General features: G+C 36.4%; 1 protein-coding gene across 5 annotated transcripts in view; it reads right to left on the reverse strand.

The window, feature by feature from the left end:
• CEP162 (centrosomal protein 162) overlaps nucleotides 1-16,634 on the reverse strand; it is a 91,408-nt gene that overhangs the window by 17,151 nt on the left and 57,623 nt on the right. For 4 of the 5 annotated variants that reach the window (XM_055330707.1, XM_055330708.1, XM_055330710.1 and 1 more), the window contains exons 19-23: nucleotides 12,066-12,192; nucleotides 9,771-9,934; nucleotides 8,954-9,058; nucleotides 4,758-4,970; nucleotides 2,717-3,369 (exon numbers count right to left, since the gene is read on the reverse strand). In XM_055330707.1, coding sequence (XP_055186682.1) covers nucleotides 2,717-3,369; nucleotides 4,758-4,970; nucleotides 8,954-9,058; nucleotides 9,771-9,934; nucleotides 12,066-12,192 — 1,262 coding nt within the window. The remainder of the gene's footprint in view (nucleotides 1-2,716; nucleotides 3,370-4,757; nucleotides 4,971-8,953; nucleotides 9,059-9,770; nucleotides 9,935-12,065; nucleotides 12,193-16,634) is intronic. The other variant, XM_055330709.1, reaches the window with a different exon arrangement.

Consider the following 16,634-nt stretch of genomic DNA (forward strand, 5'->3'; position numbering starts at 1 on the left):
AAAATTGACAGGATTTTACTCAAAGCAAACGGAGTAAATCACTGTTGATACATGTTAAATGGCAATTCTCAAACTATAAACAAATTTATCAGTTGCTTATTTGACTATATGAATATTTCTTCACAGAAATTATATAATTAGCATCCTTGGAAAAGTATAAAAATCTAAAGCACTTATGACATAACTGAACTAAAGTAAAAAAAAAAAACCCAAAACAGACTAAATCTGGGATTAGGAAAGGTGACTTCTCACTTCTCAGACCCAGAGCTATTTGGAAAACAGATTAACAATGCTAAAAAATTACAAATTATGTATAGAAAAATTTAAAGGAAAAATTTCAATTTTAAATTATTTCCAGAAAAGAATGGGATTCTTCCCAAACAGCTTCATTTCTAGTATTACATTTAGGACTCAAGAAATTTCAATTTAGAAGCATTAGGATTGCCAGGATGACTCAGTCAGATACAGCTGCCAATCAATCAGTAAGCATTTGTCTAGATGCCTGCTATGCTCATTCTGCTCCTATGCCAGCCAGGTTGCAAAAGAATTATTATTACATCAGCTCTCAAGGAGTTATAAGGCACTGTCTGACTCGTGCTTTCTTGGTACTTAATAATGGTACCTGGGTACGTAAGTTATAGAGGAGCTAGATGTTGGGAACAGGAAATTTCCTGGAAGGCTCTAGGAAATATTTTGTGGAAGACCTAGTCCTTGAACATGGATGAGCAAAAGTCAGCAGACATTCAGCAAGTCAGGCCCACGGAGAGGTCTTGTAATGGTGATGGCACTTGGGAAGCCATATAGAGTAATTTAGTCTTGATACCTCAGGAAGCAGGGAGTCAGTGGAAGGCAGAGTAACTCAGAGACAGAAATATTTAAAGAATATTAATGATTTTTAAGCAAAATTTTGAAGACGACAGAAACTAAAATCTGGGAGATTAGGGTGGGGAAACTACTAAACCAGATAAGGCAGAAAGCAAAAGGAGACATTATTTATAAGGAAGCACCCCATTAACTGTGAACCCAAGAAATAAAGGAGGTAAAGTTGGATTTGGAGACGAAAAAAATACGGTCATAGAGACAGTAAAGTTGTGAGGGGGCAGTCTATAGGTATAAATGGAATAACATTTGAGATACTACTGATTCTGAGAGGAACATTCCAGAAAATAGCAGATTTAACATCTGAGCCAGGGAATAAAATAAGCCTTGAAAACTAAATTGGAGTCATGGTTCATAGAAGCCTTAAGAATGGATGAATTGAGCAATGGAGAAAGAAGAGAGAATAGCCAAAAATGAACCCTGGTAGAAGTCTGATTTTTTGAGGAAAGAAGATGAAGAGGAGTCATTTTTAGTTAAAAGGAATGGAAGAGGAGTGTTAGAGGTGTCAGTCATGGAAGCTGTGGGAGGAAACCCTTATTTCAGGAAGGTCAACAATGTCAAGGAAAATGAGAATGGAGAAACTACCACTGGACCAAGAAAGGTCACTACTTAGAAATGAGATTTAAAAAAGTGAGGATGAGAGCCCCAGTTAAGAGGAAGTGAGGTGCAAATAAGAAGCTACTTGTGGGAAAAAAAAAAAAAAAAAAAAAAGAAGCTACTTGTGGAAAACTGGTACTGACAGAAAGAGGACAAAGACTGGGTTTGAGGACAGTGAAAAAGGTCTGAGAATGTTAGAAGGCTCAGAGGAAAGAGTAGATAGTACCTGGTGATTCTGAGAAGGAAACGGATAGGCAAAAAAATTCTTTGAGGCATGAATGGGTGTGAGCACTAGATTAATTTGAAGAGTTATTTTGGAAAAGAGGATCTTTTTCTCTTAGAATGTCAATTAGTTTTTTTTTTCCTTTGAAAGACATTTATGGGCAGCCCAGGTGGTTCAGCGGTTTAGTGCCGCCTTCTGCCCAGGGCATGATCCTAGAGACCTGGGATCCAATCCCACATCAGGCTCCCTGCATGGAGGCTGCTTCTCCCTCTGCCTGTGTGTCTGTCTCTGTCTGTCTCTCTCTCTCTGTGTCTCTCATGAATAAATATATAAAATCTTAAAAAAAAAAAGACATTTATTTTATAGAGAGAGCACACATGAGCAGGGGGGAGGGGAGAGGCACAGAGGGAGAGGAACTCAAGCAGATTCCCTGCTGTGGGGCCGAATCCCACAACACATGAGATTATGACCTGAGCCAAGACCAAGAGTTGGGACGCCCAACTGAATGAGCCACCCAGGCACCCCAGAGAGAGAATCTTTCTTAAACAGGCTACATGCTCAGTGCGGACATGGGGCTTGATCTCATGACCCTGAAATCATGATCTGAGCCAAAATCAAGTCAGATGCTTGATTTGAATCTGAGTCACCCACATGCCCCTGTTCAACTAGTTTTAGTAACAGCTATTTTCTATCTGCCTATGGCAGTTATCAACGATGATATTTATTTCCAATGGGTCAACTTATTAACACTATCTGATAAATGTGGAAAGACAGGATTAGTAAGCCTAAGGACATGATTTGGGCTGACATAAAGATTCAGGTTTACTAAAGCCTGGGCTTCTGACAAGTAGAGGATCCTACTCTGGAAGAGATCTATGCTGAGCGATGTAATACAATTTCTCAAAATTTGGTGATGAATTCAGTTCAAGGAAAACTAGTTATCCAGAGGAAATACACCTTATAATTTTGATGTTTTTATCTTTTATGTCTCCATAGATTTACAAATTCACATTTTACCTTTTCATGGAATTTTCAAATTGGTTCACTGCTGCTTCAGATTTCATCTTCAGCTCATCTCTCTCCACAATTAATCTCTCCAGTTCATTTTTTAATCTGCAGTTTTCTTGTAAAACCTCTGAAACATGGCAATCAGTAAAGGTATGTGGTTGGTAAAGTTTGCCATCCAGGGTTCCAGAGAATGAGTGAGCATTTCCTTTACCTGAAAGCAAACCATCTTTCTTCACTCTTTTTGCAGTCACTTCTTCTCTACCCTTAGAGTTCTGATTAGACAGCATCACCCTTCTCTCCTTTTGAAGCCTCTCCACAGTTTTTGAAAGATCTTGTATTTCTCTTCCCTTTGCAGCCAGCTCCTCATTGAGTCTCACCAGTTTAGCTTTAGCATGAGCCTGTTCTACCTGGAATTCTATAGACTGGAAATCTTTATCATCTTTATCATTTTTCTTGCATTCCAATTCAGCATTTTGATGTTTAAGAATGTCTATTTCAGCCTCAAGGTTTCTTACAGTGATTTGATGGGCTTCCTTGATGTCGTTGAGCTCCTTCTCTAGTGCTTCAACCCTGGAGGAGTTATCAGGGTGGTTCTGGGGTGCTTCCTTTAATTTGCAGGCAAGTAGCTGCTCCTGCTCTTCCAGTCTCTGTTCATACTGAATCTGAAGAAAAGAATGATGTGATGTCAAAACCACTGCTAAATATGTCATTCGCTTCTGCAGCCCTGCATCTTACTAGGGCCTGCCTAGTCCTTCATTAAGGCATTCATTCCATTTTCTGATGCTTCCAACTCTGAGTTCGAGGAGTCAGTCAAACGTTCTGAAGTCCCAATCTTTAAAGGGCTTAAATTATGCATATATATAATAAATATATATTCTTAAAATATATATGTTCATTATATATTCTCAGGATATTATATATTTTCATAATAAATGTGTTGCTTCCTAAACATTAAATAACACATTTCTGTACACTCCAAAACCTATTTTAAGTAACACAATCGAACCTATTATTGTGTAACCTTCTTTATGCAAACTGACAAACTATACTCCTGCAGGATAAATAGGGAAAGCAATTGGGGACACTGAAATCTTTAATCGTGCATTTTCAACTTTCGAATATTAATTTAGGAATCTCACAGGGAGTAAAGCAGCTTGGATTTGTTACACTGGAGCTTTAATATTACAAAAAAATAACCTAAATAGGTTACTCTATGATAGAAGGCACTATGATGTTTATTCATTCATTCAATGAATATTTATTGAGATACTGCTGTGTGTCAGGCACTATGCCAGACTCTAGAGAAAAAGAAGTGCAGTTTATGCCTTCAAACAGTTCACAGTCTCGTCAGGAGAGCAACATGGCAAGTTTCAATGTCCTATGATAACTGTGATAATGGGCCTATGAATATGTGAAACGGAAATGAGGCACCCTAGTGCCTCTCACCAGTGACTGGACAGATGATGCGGAATGACCTAAAATGTCTGTGAAAGCATCTAGCATGAATTACTGCAGAAACTGTGTGTTCAACAAAATATTAAAAGTAAGTGAAATATCACATCTTTCATATTTGGTCATCCTAGTGCTTGCATTTTCTAATTCACTCTTCATGAAGGATCAGAAAACTCACAAAGCAAGGCATTTTCAACAGATATTGCTCTGCCTCCTGCTGTACCTCCCAAGACATGCTGTGTCTTATTCCCTTTTTCCCTTGTCTAAGGAAACTTCAAAAAAGTATTTTCAACCATGGTATTTAAAAAACAATTTTATTGAATATACATCAAGGTATTTTGCTCTGCCTTTTCATGACTTAATTTCCACTAATTCTATTATCACTGAGAGAGGCCCTGTGCTTGATTTTCCATGCCTGACAAAAAGAAGTTGCTGAAGGAGAACAAAAAAGATAGGTTTCTTTTGCATCTGTTGACATTCAATTTTATGGGCTAGGACGTTTAGTGATTTGTTAAAATGAGACCTGAGAAGTGCCCAGCCCCCATGGTACTGACACCTTGGGGTCTGAGACCCATGTCCATGGCGAGCTGGCACTTACCTTCATTTTCTGGAACTGTTGCTCCATGGTACGAAGGCTTTTCTTTGCTTCTTCATCTCTGCCCTCCAAATCAGCCTCTAGTTTTTTTATCCTTTTTTCCATAAAGTCCACTGTATTTCTATTCACTGTATCACCAGCTGCTGATGCAGCCAGTATTAGAGCAGGTAAAGAATTGGGGTATCTTCTCTTTAGAATTCCTTCCATTTCCTTAACCTTTTAAAAATATTTTTGCATATACGTAAGGTCACAAATATATTAAAATTAAGTAGTTTTATGCATAAATTTAGATTAGGCTCTATCAATTCATGCCTAGATTTCAAAGAGATGTTTTTATCACATCTTAAGACTGAATCAAATGCACAAAAACACAGATTAACTTCAAATTTTATATCCCTAGGTTATCTGATCTTAAAATCCTATAGTGTAATGTCTAGTTTAGTACTGGTTAATTTACAGAAATCCTCTTACATTTATTTGCAATAGATCTTTGGATTTTCTATTGTACTAGTAATAACCAATCTTTCTGAGGACAATGTTCTTTCCTTTTTTTCCCCCACAGAGTCCTTTGAATAATCATGTTTATGCTATCTACTGACTGAAAAATGACCTGTATGCATATAAATACACAGCATTTTTGCGGTAAACACAAGGCTTCCTAAGCACTTGCCCATACTTGTAACAATCTCCATCCTAGCTCATCCCTCCTAGAAATGTCCCCTTTCAAATGAAGTTTGATCTATTTTGAAGTTACTTCTTTCAATTAAAAAGCAGGGAAGATTAGATAATATTTAATGAAGTCTTTACAAAAGACTACTTTTCATTTTGTCTGTTAAACAACATATTTTATGGTCTTTCTGTAAGAAAGAACTGTGCCAGGGCCCACAGAAATTAGAGCTTCATATTATGTATGTGCATGTGTGTATACCTGTTTTTGTTAAAGGTACTATAGTTAAGATATCTCAGAAAAACATATTAAAACACTAAATTCTTTGTTGAGCAGTTTTCTACCCTCTGAGCATAATAAAATAAAATAGCAAAAAAAAAAAAAAAAAAAGCATCTAAGAGGCAGTCTAGTCCAGTGGTTGGAGTATGTTTGGAGTTGAGACTGTGCCACCAGCTTTACGACCTATGTCAACTCTTCAATCTAAATCCCTTTTGTCTCAGTGGTAAAGTGGGAATGACAACAATACCAATTTCATTGCACGGATACATCTACGTGAGGATCAAAGGACATTTATCTTGGTAAAGTGCTTAGCAGCAGAATGCCCAGCATACAGTGAGGCCTTGCTAATGTTGGCTTTTATTATGATCTGGTCTCAAAAGCTACCTTTCCTAAGGCAAGATGGGTTGCTGGTTCTCAAAATCCTATTTAAGGATTGAATATTGTTCATGTTAAGTATTTAAGGATCTCATCATCTGCAGTTAACAGCAAATATTTCCATTTATGGAAACTGCTTGCACATTCATATATGCACCATTAATCGAAATACATCCAGATACAAATATTGATAATTTTATCTGCAACATTTTCAAAGCTTTGCTTTCTCTGGTATTAAAAATCTAGTTATCTGGAGTAGATCTAAGCATATAAAGTATACACACAGACATTACACACCGTATATATTGAAAAGAGAAGATTTCGATTTTAAAAATGAAAGTTTTAACATTATTTATAATTAATGCTTTAAAATTAATGCTTTGAAATTTTAAGAAATATTTCAATTTAATTATGATTTCTTTTTTCTTTTTTTTTAAGATTTTATTTATTTATTCATGAGAGACACAGAGAGAGAGAGGCAAAGACACAGGCAGAGAGAGAAGTAGGCTCTATGCAATGAGCCTGATATAGGACTCAATCCCGGGACTCCAGGATCAGGTCCTGGGATGAAGGTAGGTGCTCAACTACTGAGCCATCCAGGCATCCTGTCTTTTTTCTTTTCTTTTCTTTTTTTTTTTTAAGATTTTATTCATTCATGAGAGACACATAGAGAAAGGCAGAGACATAGGAAGAGAGAACCCGATGTGGGACTCAATCCCCAGACCCCAGGATCATGCCCTGAGCCGAAGGCAGATGCTCAACCGCTGAGCTACCCAAGCATTCCTAATTATGATTTAACGTTTTATTACATTTTTGGAGGAAAATCAGATTTTATTTGTAGTTTCTTTAATTTTGCTTTGTAACATTATTCTTTGGTCACAATACCAATAGGGCTATCATACAAAGTAAATATTTAAAAAAAATTCTCACTGGGAATTAAACCATGGAATATTCCATTAAATAAACGAATGAATAAAAAACTGTGCATAATCTGAAATTTTATTTTTTTTTAAGATTTTATTATTCATGAGAGACACAGAGAGAGAGAGAGAGAGAGAGAGAGAGTCAGAGACACAGGCAGAGGGAGAAGTAGGCTCCATGCAGGAAGCCTGACATAGGACTCGATTCCAAGTCTCCAGGATCAGGCCCTGGGCTGAAGGTGGCGCTAAACCACTGAGCCACCCAGGCTGCCCCTGAAATTTTCTTTCTTTTTTTTTTTTTTTGAAATTTTCATTATAACTAGCCCCATTTTTTACTTATATGACTATTTAGAAAAGGAGATATTTTATTCTATAATTTATTTGTTTCAGAATATGGCTCCAAAATGATTCTAAATATGCTGATATACCTTGAACTTAAAATACATGTTAAGGTTTAAAATCATTAGGATAGAAATGTTCATGGAAACAGAATAAGATCTGAAATGCACATGTAGTAAACTATAAAAATACTATTAATGAGCAGTATTTTAGAAAGATACAGTTTAAAATGGTGAACTAATAAATTTTTAACAAAACCACTAGTAAAAGAGAAAAGTAATTGTATAAAGTGCTGTATTTCTAGTCAATATGGATCATCATTTCAAGTCTTAATTTTGCTTTTAAGCATGCTTCATTTTTTCACTCTGTTACATTTAGTTCTACATTAATTCTCTTAAAGTCATCAAGTTTCTTTGGTCCTTTCTCTCTCTAAATTCTGGATGGTTTCATCTACATTAGCTAATTTAATTCTTAAGCACTAACAAATAGCCAAGCAATCCTGGATATAGTTATTTCAGAATATTTCTAGTTCTTCAAAACATCTGTCCTTTTCCTTCCTTTCCTGGCTACTAAGCCCAACTACCAAACCATACCTTTTAATAGAAGAACAGGTCCTGTAAAAGTAACAAAGTTAATTTTTTGCTTAGTTTTTCTTCTTTTATAAAACCGGGCTAATATTCAGCCCAGTGATGACCTCACAATTTTGGGTTTGTGATGGAATAATGGCCATACATTGAAATGTCATTATTTGATTACAGGTTCATGCTCTCTATGAACATGGCTGGAAATTCTTATGTTGTTTTTATATTGAGTTGTAAATACAAATGAAACGTTACAGAGTTTCAAAAACAGAAGGAGAAAGTTAATATTTCACTCCTGAAAACAACTGCTTCATTTTTTTCTCTTCATGATTCTTTGCATTGTTTTGTTTTTTTGCTTTATTTATTTATTTATTTATTTATTTATTTATTTATTTTTTGTATATTTTTTTACTGGAGTCCGATTTGCCAACATATAACACCCGAAAACAACTACTTCAATGAAAAAAAAAACTTTACCCTAATAAGCATCACTATATGATTTTTGAAATGGTCTCCCAGCTACACTGACCATGAAATGAATATTTCTAAGCTTATTTCTTGCTCTTAGAAAGAGCAAGAACTCAAAATTAAGCTTTTTGGGGGGCTAAATGTCCCAAATACTTCTAACATGTTCCAAACTCAAGGATCTCCTTTACTGTACTTCTTTCTCACGGACTTTCATCAGGAGAAGGAATCCTAACTCTATACCTAGAGTTTTAAAATGCTGCTTCCTTTTTTCTAGATGCCTAATAGAGCTGGAATGCAAAATAACCTTTCATCCACAGTTCTACCATCCAATGAGGCACAACAGCCTACAAATTCTTTATGCAGAGAGCCACAGACTATATAAAATGATTTTATTACTTTTATTATCACCTTAAATATTATATATCAAGTATGTTTCAAGGGCAATTCTATATTAAAATAAATGAATACAACCAAGAATTTTCAGGTTGACTATATTTTGAAGGAACTGTATATAAAATAAAATGCACTGCATATAAAATATCTTAATAAAAATTTACCCTGAACACATACTTGTCGTTCTAGATCCTGAATTTTTTTGGCATCAGCTGCTTTCTCTTTTATACGTATCTTCTGCTGAACAGATGGATTTCCAGACTCAGCTTTCAGTTTCTCAACCTATCAATAAGTAAAGAAAATGTTAAGAAGCATATTTAAAACACACCATAGAAACATAGGAGAGACGCATAATGTATTCAGTCATTAATTTATTAATTTTCAGGGTGCTGTGCTGGAGATATGGAGGGCAAACAAGATAAGCCAGATCCCTATTTTCATAGTGCTTATACTCTTTCTGGTGGATGAGACACATGATAAGCTAATGACGTAAATCAACAAGTAAAATAACTTCGGAGTTTGACAAGTTCTATGAAGAAAATAAAACAGTGACAGAATGGGAAGAAAGGTCAGAAGGGGGCAGGACTGGTAGCTTCATTAGAGGAGGAGATCAGAAAAGGTCTTTCTGGGGAGTAGAAATTGGAATTGAGACTTGAATGAATGAGACATGGAAGAAACTAGGCCAGGGTCATCAAGACCAAGGGAACCTGTGGCACAAGTGTGGCATGATCAAGAATCAAAGGGAGGTTTGGTGTGGCTGGAGAGTGACACAGATGAGGCTGGAGAGAGACCTGACAGGTTCTAATAAGGAGCTTAGATTTATTCTCAGTCCAATCTAAAATAGACTACACATCTAAGAGCAAATAAAACCCGAAACCAACTATTCACACTAACAGAGTTTATGGTATTGATTCCATTACACTTACAAGGCTAAGAAGAACTAATTGTTGAATACAGTTCATCACAGAAGTACATTCTGAAATGATCTTATTACCTCAAGTCTGAGCTTCTCAATTTCTTCATTTGCTTCTTTAAGCCTAATTGCATCTTTATCCAGAAGTTCCTGATTTTCAGCATACCATTGTAATCTTTTTTGCAGACGACTTACTTCTTGTTTATGTGTTTCTTCTAAAATTTTTATTTGATATAATTTTTCACCTGTAAAATTTTTATTTCACATAATTTTTCACCTGAAACGTCCCCTTTCCCCTGTGTCTTATGGATGTTCTCTGATCATCCCATCCCTGGCTGGTGCCTCTCACAGGAGGGGGACGGTGGGTCTGAGGGCCCAGGAGGCTGAGGACGTGTCCCTGTCCAGCGTCCAGGGGCCTGGAGAGACCAGTGCCCCTCCTCCCCCAAGGAGTGCAAGGTCACTAGGACCTGGTTGCAGCCACTGAGCTGTGGCATCGTGAGGGGGGAGGGGGAGGGGCTCCCAGGGACTCGCGCTTTCAGGTGACCACCCCCCCACCCCCCCACCCCCCAGGCCTGGCCTCTTCCTTGTATTTAATTAAACCCTTTTTTAAATCCGAAAAAAAAAAAAATGGAACTCCTGAACTTGATTGTAATTTTCCAAAATAAGGAAATAAACTAAATTATATGAAAACCAATGCCTATCTAGTGAAGGCATTATGAAAAAAATAAGTGAAAAAAAATGATATTTGCAATGTGGTATCCAGTTTACTCTATTAGTAAAGAGAGATGAATATTGTGTTCACAGTCCAAATCCTCAAATTCACAGCAAAATTGGCTGTGTAAATTTGATAAATCCATTGCTGTCCCACTGACTTTCATTATAAAAGCAAAGTTGTTTTCATGGGACAATAAATGTTGGATTCAAGAGATAATAAACACGAAGAATTTCTATAATAAAAAATTACCATGGGAAACATTAGAGAATGCTTACTATGCATGATTTCATTTAACACAAAACATACGATGGGCACTATTATTATTATTCTATTTTACAGATGAAGAAAGCAAATGTAATTTTCTTACAAACAGGTAAGTGGATTTTATTGTATGTATCTTACAATGAAGATCAGAATATAACAGTAGAAAGACCCTCATAAGGGCTTCTCTAATCTACTTCTCTAGCCCTATGTTCTGTCAACCTAAGCTCCAATCACAGGCACACCCAATAACATGCTCATCCAGCAACCTTCCTCCATCCCTTCACTTCTGTGTCTTTCAATCTGTCAGGGCCCAGCTCAAATGCCACTCTTCCCTGATAGCCTTATTTAGTACCATAGTACTGATGGGGAAACAGGACTAGTTGAGGACAAAGTACAAGCATGGGGCAGCACATACAAGTCCTTGAAACAGGCAAAGGGACATTCCCCTACAGACTCAACTGCCTTGATGTTAATACTTTGCTGAGGGCAAAAGGCAATCTTAGCCCAATCCCCAGAAGCCTGTAAGTCTACTTTAACATATAAAAATTACTTTAGAAATGTCCTTTATCTCTAAGCCCCCACAATAAGTATTGGCAATCATCCTCTAGGCACACGGCCCACCGATATACATCTGAAGGGTCTCATGATTCAGGTTTTATTAGATGGTAATAAGTGACTTTTCCCAACAACAGCTAGCCCCCTCAAGGTCCTGGAAATCTTGCTTCCAAAATTCCTTAGAGAGTACGCTATCCTCAAACCCCTCCCAACTCCCAGGTATATAATTAGCCACCCCTCACAGGCCCAGGGATCTTCCTGTCCATGGGTCCTGACCCCATGCTTTAATAAAACCACCATTTTGCACCAAAGATGTCTCAAGAATTCTTCCTTGGTCATCAGCTCCAGGCCTCACTTATACTCCAAAACTTTATCATTACCACATCTCATGTTTATTTATATATTTTTTAATATTAAACTTTTCTTCATTCTTCTTTCTTTGGTTTTCCCTGATGGGAAATGTCACATTTATCCTTGTGTTTTCTATAAACACGGTGCAGTGTTATTTGTTCATTTGGTAAATACTTGAGAGCCTAGGTTTCAGATCCAGGGAAAAAAAGGCAGACCATGCCCTCAGAAAGGTCACAGTCCAGCTAGGGTGACAGACATGAACATGAATAAATATAAGATGCCACAAATTAAAAATAACCTTGATTTTTTCTGATCCTGCAATTATTCCTGCTAAAACCAATAACTAGCTTTTAAATTTTTTTCTAAAATTACAAATAATTCAAGGAATAGCATTTTGATTCCTTAAGTAGTAACAGTAATTGCTATTACTTAAATTCAAGATTAGAATACTTATGAGTGTAAAGGTAAGCTGTTTCAGCTCAGCATTTTACCTGTGGCATAAGCAATCTGATCTTTGGCTTGGTCTCTCTCTCTCTTCATTTTTTCCAAGTCTACTTCAAGAGCTTGTTTATCTTGCTTCAGTCTTTTGATGTCTTCCAATAAACTGTTTTTTTCTTTCTTGATAGTCATAGAATTACAAAAGCAAATTATTTCTGACCACAAAAAGTGTGATATAGGCTCTTTTTTTACCCCATCCATCATAAATTCTACATATGCACTTTTTATAAATACATAATTATTTGTCCTAAATTTAGTTCTGGTGCCATTACTCCCCACCCTGCCAAATTATTAATAACTCCTCACAGCCTACAAGAATCAATTTTATTCACCTAACTCAACATAGCCTAGAGACCTTCCAATGAACTGTTCTAACTTCTCCTTGATTACTGCGATAACTTCCTAACCAGTATGCCTCTTCTACTTTCAGCAGCTGGTCTATTCTCATAGTAGCCAAAGAAATTTTAATTTTAAAACAACTTTTAATTAAAGCATAACTGACAATAAATATCCTATTAGTTTAGGTATACATCATAGTGACTTGATATTTTTATGTATTATGAAATGATCCCCATAAGTCTAGTTATGATCTGTCATCACACAAAGTTATTACCTTATTGCCTAGATTCCCTATTGTATATATTACATCCCTGTGTCTTATTTTATAACTGGTAGTTTATATTTTACCTATTTCACCTGCCCTCCAACCCCCTCAGCACCCCCACACCACTTCTGGTAATCGAACACTTTGTTTCCTGCACCTATGAGCCTGTTTTGTTTACTTGTTTATTTCACATATAAGTGAAATCATATGGTATTTGTTTTCCTCTGACTTATCACTTAGCATAATACCCTCTAGATCCACCCATGTTGCTACAAATAGCATAAGATCTCATCATTTTGCATGGTTTAGAAGTATTTGGTGTTCATTTATAAGTGGATGTTTTTGTTGCTTCCATATGCTGCCTAGTATAAATAATGCTATAAGGAACTTCAGATTGGTGTTTCCCTTTTCTTTGGATTAATAACCAGAAGTCAAATTGCTGAATCATATAGTAGTTCTAGTTTTGATTTTTTTTGAGGATCCTTCATTCTGTTTTCCACATTGGTTGAACCAATTTACATTCCCACCAACAGTGTAAGAGGGTTCCCTTTTTTCTACAACCTCGCCAACAATTGTTACTTATTTTTTTGCCTTTTTGACCATAGTGAATCTGAAAGGTGTAAGGTGATACCTCATTATGGCTTTGACTTGTATTTCCTTGATGATTAGAGATATTGAGAATACTTTCATGTATCTGTTGGCCATTTGTCTATCTTCTTTGAAAAAATGTCTACTTATGTCCTTTGGCTGTTTTTTAATTATGTTGTGTTTTTGACATTAAGTTGCATAAATTCTGCATATACTTTGGATATTAACCCCTTATCAGATATATATAATTTACAAATTATATTTTCCCATTTTGTAGACTACCTTTTTATTTTGTTGATGCTTCCTTCACTGTGCAAAAGCTTTTAAGTTTGATAAAATCCCATTTGTTCATCTTAGATTTTGCTGCCTTTGCCTGAGGAGACTGGTCTAAAAAAAAATGCTAAGACCAATGTCCAAGAGCTTACTGCTTATGGTTTCTTCTGGAAGTTTTATGGTTTCAGGTTTTACATTCAAGTCTTTAATCCACTTTGAATTTTTTTTTTTTTTTTTTGTGAGAGTGTGCATTTGCATGAGTTGGGGGAGGGGCAGAGGGAGATAAAGAATCCCAAGCATCCTCCATACCCAGTATGGAGCTCAGTGTGGGGTTCAATCTCATGACCCTAAGATCATGACCTGAGCTGAAATCAAGAGTTGGACACTTAACCCACTGAGCCACCCAGGTCTCCCTTTATTTTTATATTTGGTGTAAGATAGTCCAGTTTCATTCTTTGGTATGTATCTGTCCAGTTTTCCCAACACTATGTATTGAACAGACTGTCTTTTCCCTGGTGTATATTCTTGTGTTTGCCATAGATCGACTGACCACATATGTATGGGTTTTTTCATGAGCTCTCTCTTCTAGAATGTTTTAAAGAGGCAGAAAGTTTTGCCCCTTTGTCTAAAATTCTCTGGTGGCTCCCATCCTTCTCAGGGTAAATCCAAAATCCTTACCATGACCATCAGTGTCCCATAACTCAGCCCTGCCCATGCTTCTGACCATATCTACCCTAGATTTTTCCTTTCCCACTTCATTCCAGCATCAGAGACTTCGCACTGTTTTTTGACTAGAACCAGCACAGTCCCACCCCAAGGTGTTTGCACTTACTGTTTCCTCTGCCTTCAGTACTCTGCCACCAGATAGCCAGGTGGCTCACTCTTTCACTTCATCAAGATTTCTGCTCAAATGAAACCCCAGGAAGATCTTTCCTGATCACGCTTTGTAAAACAGCAACCCTCATCCTGACTTCTAGGTATGTTGTTTTATTTTCTTGTCACAACACTCATCACCACCTGACATATGTTTACTGGAAAGCAGAGTTTTATTTTACTAACCTTTGTATGAAAAATGCATAAAAAATGCTTGGCACATAAAAAAAGTTGAATGCTCAAAATGCCCTACTTCATTACTACTCTCAATTGCCCCCAATTCCTCTACTTGACAAAATCATACTTATCCTTCAAAGCTTTGTTCAAATTAGGGTATTCCTGATAATCCCCTCCTCTGTGCTCCAGTAGATGTTCACTGTACCTCCAGCATAGTATTATTTTCTATGTCATATGATATTGATTTGTGTACATGCCTCTATCAGGTTGAGAACTCTATGGGGACTAAGACTAATTTATTACTAATACTTGTATACTTTATGACACTAAACACACAGCTAGTACTCAATAAGTGCTCAATGATCTGAACTCATAACTGCTGAAGAAACTCTTGGAGTCACAGCAGTACACTCGGTATAGTTAAGTTTTAAAATAAACTTAAAATTCTCTATCACTCTATCTCATAATCCCAAATCCAGTCTTGTGAAGAAAATAAATCCATTCATTAAAACACTGTAATTGTGATTTCTAACTGCATCATAGATTTAATGGTGTCATTTAACTCTTTACTCTTCTGTGTGACCTTCTGTAGATGTCAAGAGAGCACTGAGTTTCACGTTTTTGAATGCTCAGGCTCTTTATACAACAACCTTTCGTTTAATTAGTTCAATCAATTTAGAAATGCTCTCTAGTAGAGTCTACTTCATAAAATTACAAAGTTTTAGAACTCAAAGTAATTGTAAACATCTTGAGTCCAGTCATGCAATTGACACTTAAATGGATGTTCACTCTATGTTTGCATGTTTCCACCTTGAAGAAGGCTAGTAATGTCCCAGGTCAATCCTGTGGGGACAGGGTTGGGGCTGACAAGTACTTGCATTCCCTTATAAATTACTATGCAGACATTCGGAGAGGGTCTCGTCTCTGCCTCTCTGAACTTGTCTTTACTCACCTACTTCTGCCTCAGACGTGCTACTTCTAGAAAGTAACAAGGCCCTTCCTGAATATGGGCTTATGTTTTTCTCCTGGCTGGTAGGCTCAATCTTTGCATAGTTGGCTGCTGCTTCTCTTTAGCTCTCAGCTCTTGACACAACTTCCTCAGAGTGTCTCCTAAAGCACACTGTTGACTACTGCCTTACCCTCTCTTTCCCACCCACCCTTATTCTCTATTTTTATATTCTTCAAAGCACATCTTTTTATTTGCAATTATTTCATTTATTTATTTATGGTCTTCCCTATTAGAATACACGTTCCTAGTGAGCAAGTTTATGCCTGTCTTGTATAATTCCTGTAATGCTCATGCCAGGATGAGTGCTTGGCATGTGGTAGGTGCTTCAATAAAGGCTGACTGAATGAAAGCGGTGGTCAGCCTCATTCTTTTTCCTACCCCGAGATACTAAAAAGAGCTCAGAACCTTTGCTTTTGCTGTGTTTCTATCTATGCTTTACAGAGAAACAACTCATATTATTACTATTCCTTTTCCCAGGACACTGGGATCATGACCTGAACTGATGGCAGATGCTTAACCGACTAAGCCACTCAGGTGCCCCCTAACTTGTATTTTAATACTACACTAATTGGTATTAATTCTTTTTTTTTATTTTTTTTAATTTTTTTTTATTTTTATTTTATTTTTTTATTAATTCTTAAGGTACAAGTTAGATTGCACACAAATATACTCCATATATATATATATATATATATATATATATTAGAGACTTTTCCCAGTATGAATTTTTGCTCTAAACCCAACTAAACTCAGAATACCAAAGTAAATGAAAATTAAGGGTGTTTTACATTCCACCTTACAGAATTTGCAGAAATAAATCTCCAAAGAAGTTTTGCTACTATCTTAAACTAACACTTTTTTTTAAAAATTTCTTTTTAGGTTTTTCCTGCCTTTGGTAGTTTTACCATTGGGGGCCTAAATGTAGATTTTTATTTTTTTCTCAGCTGGGCTCACTGGGTTTCCTAAATTTGAGATTCATCTCTTCTATCATTCTAAGAAATTCTCAGCCATTATTTTTTAAAAATATATATTTTAGCA

This window comes from Nyctereutes procyonoides, unplaced genomic scaffold (assembly GCF_905146905.1).
Source record: "Nyctereutes procyonoides isolate TBG_1078 unplaced genomic scaffold, NYPRO_anot_genome, whole genome shotgun sequence".
Taxonomy (NCBI): domain Eukaryota; kingdom Metazoa; phylum Chordata; class Mammalia; order Carnivora; family Canidae; genus Nyctereutes; species Nyctereutes procyonoides.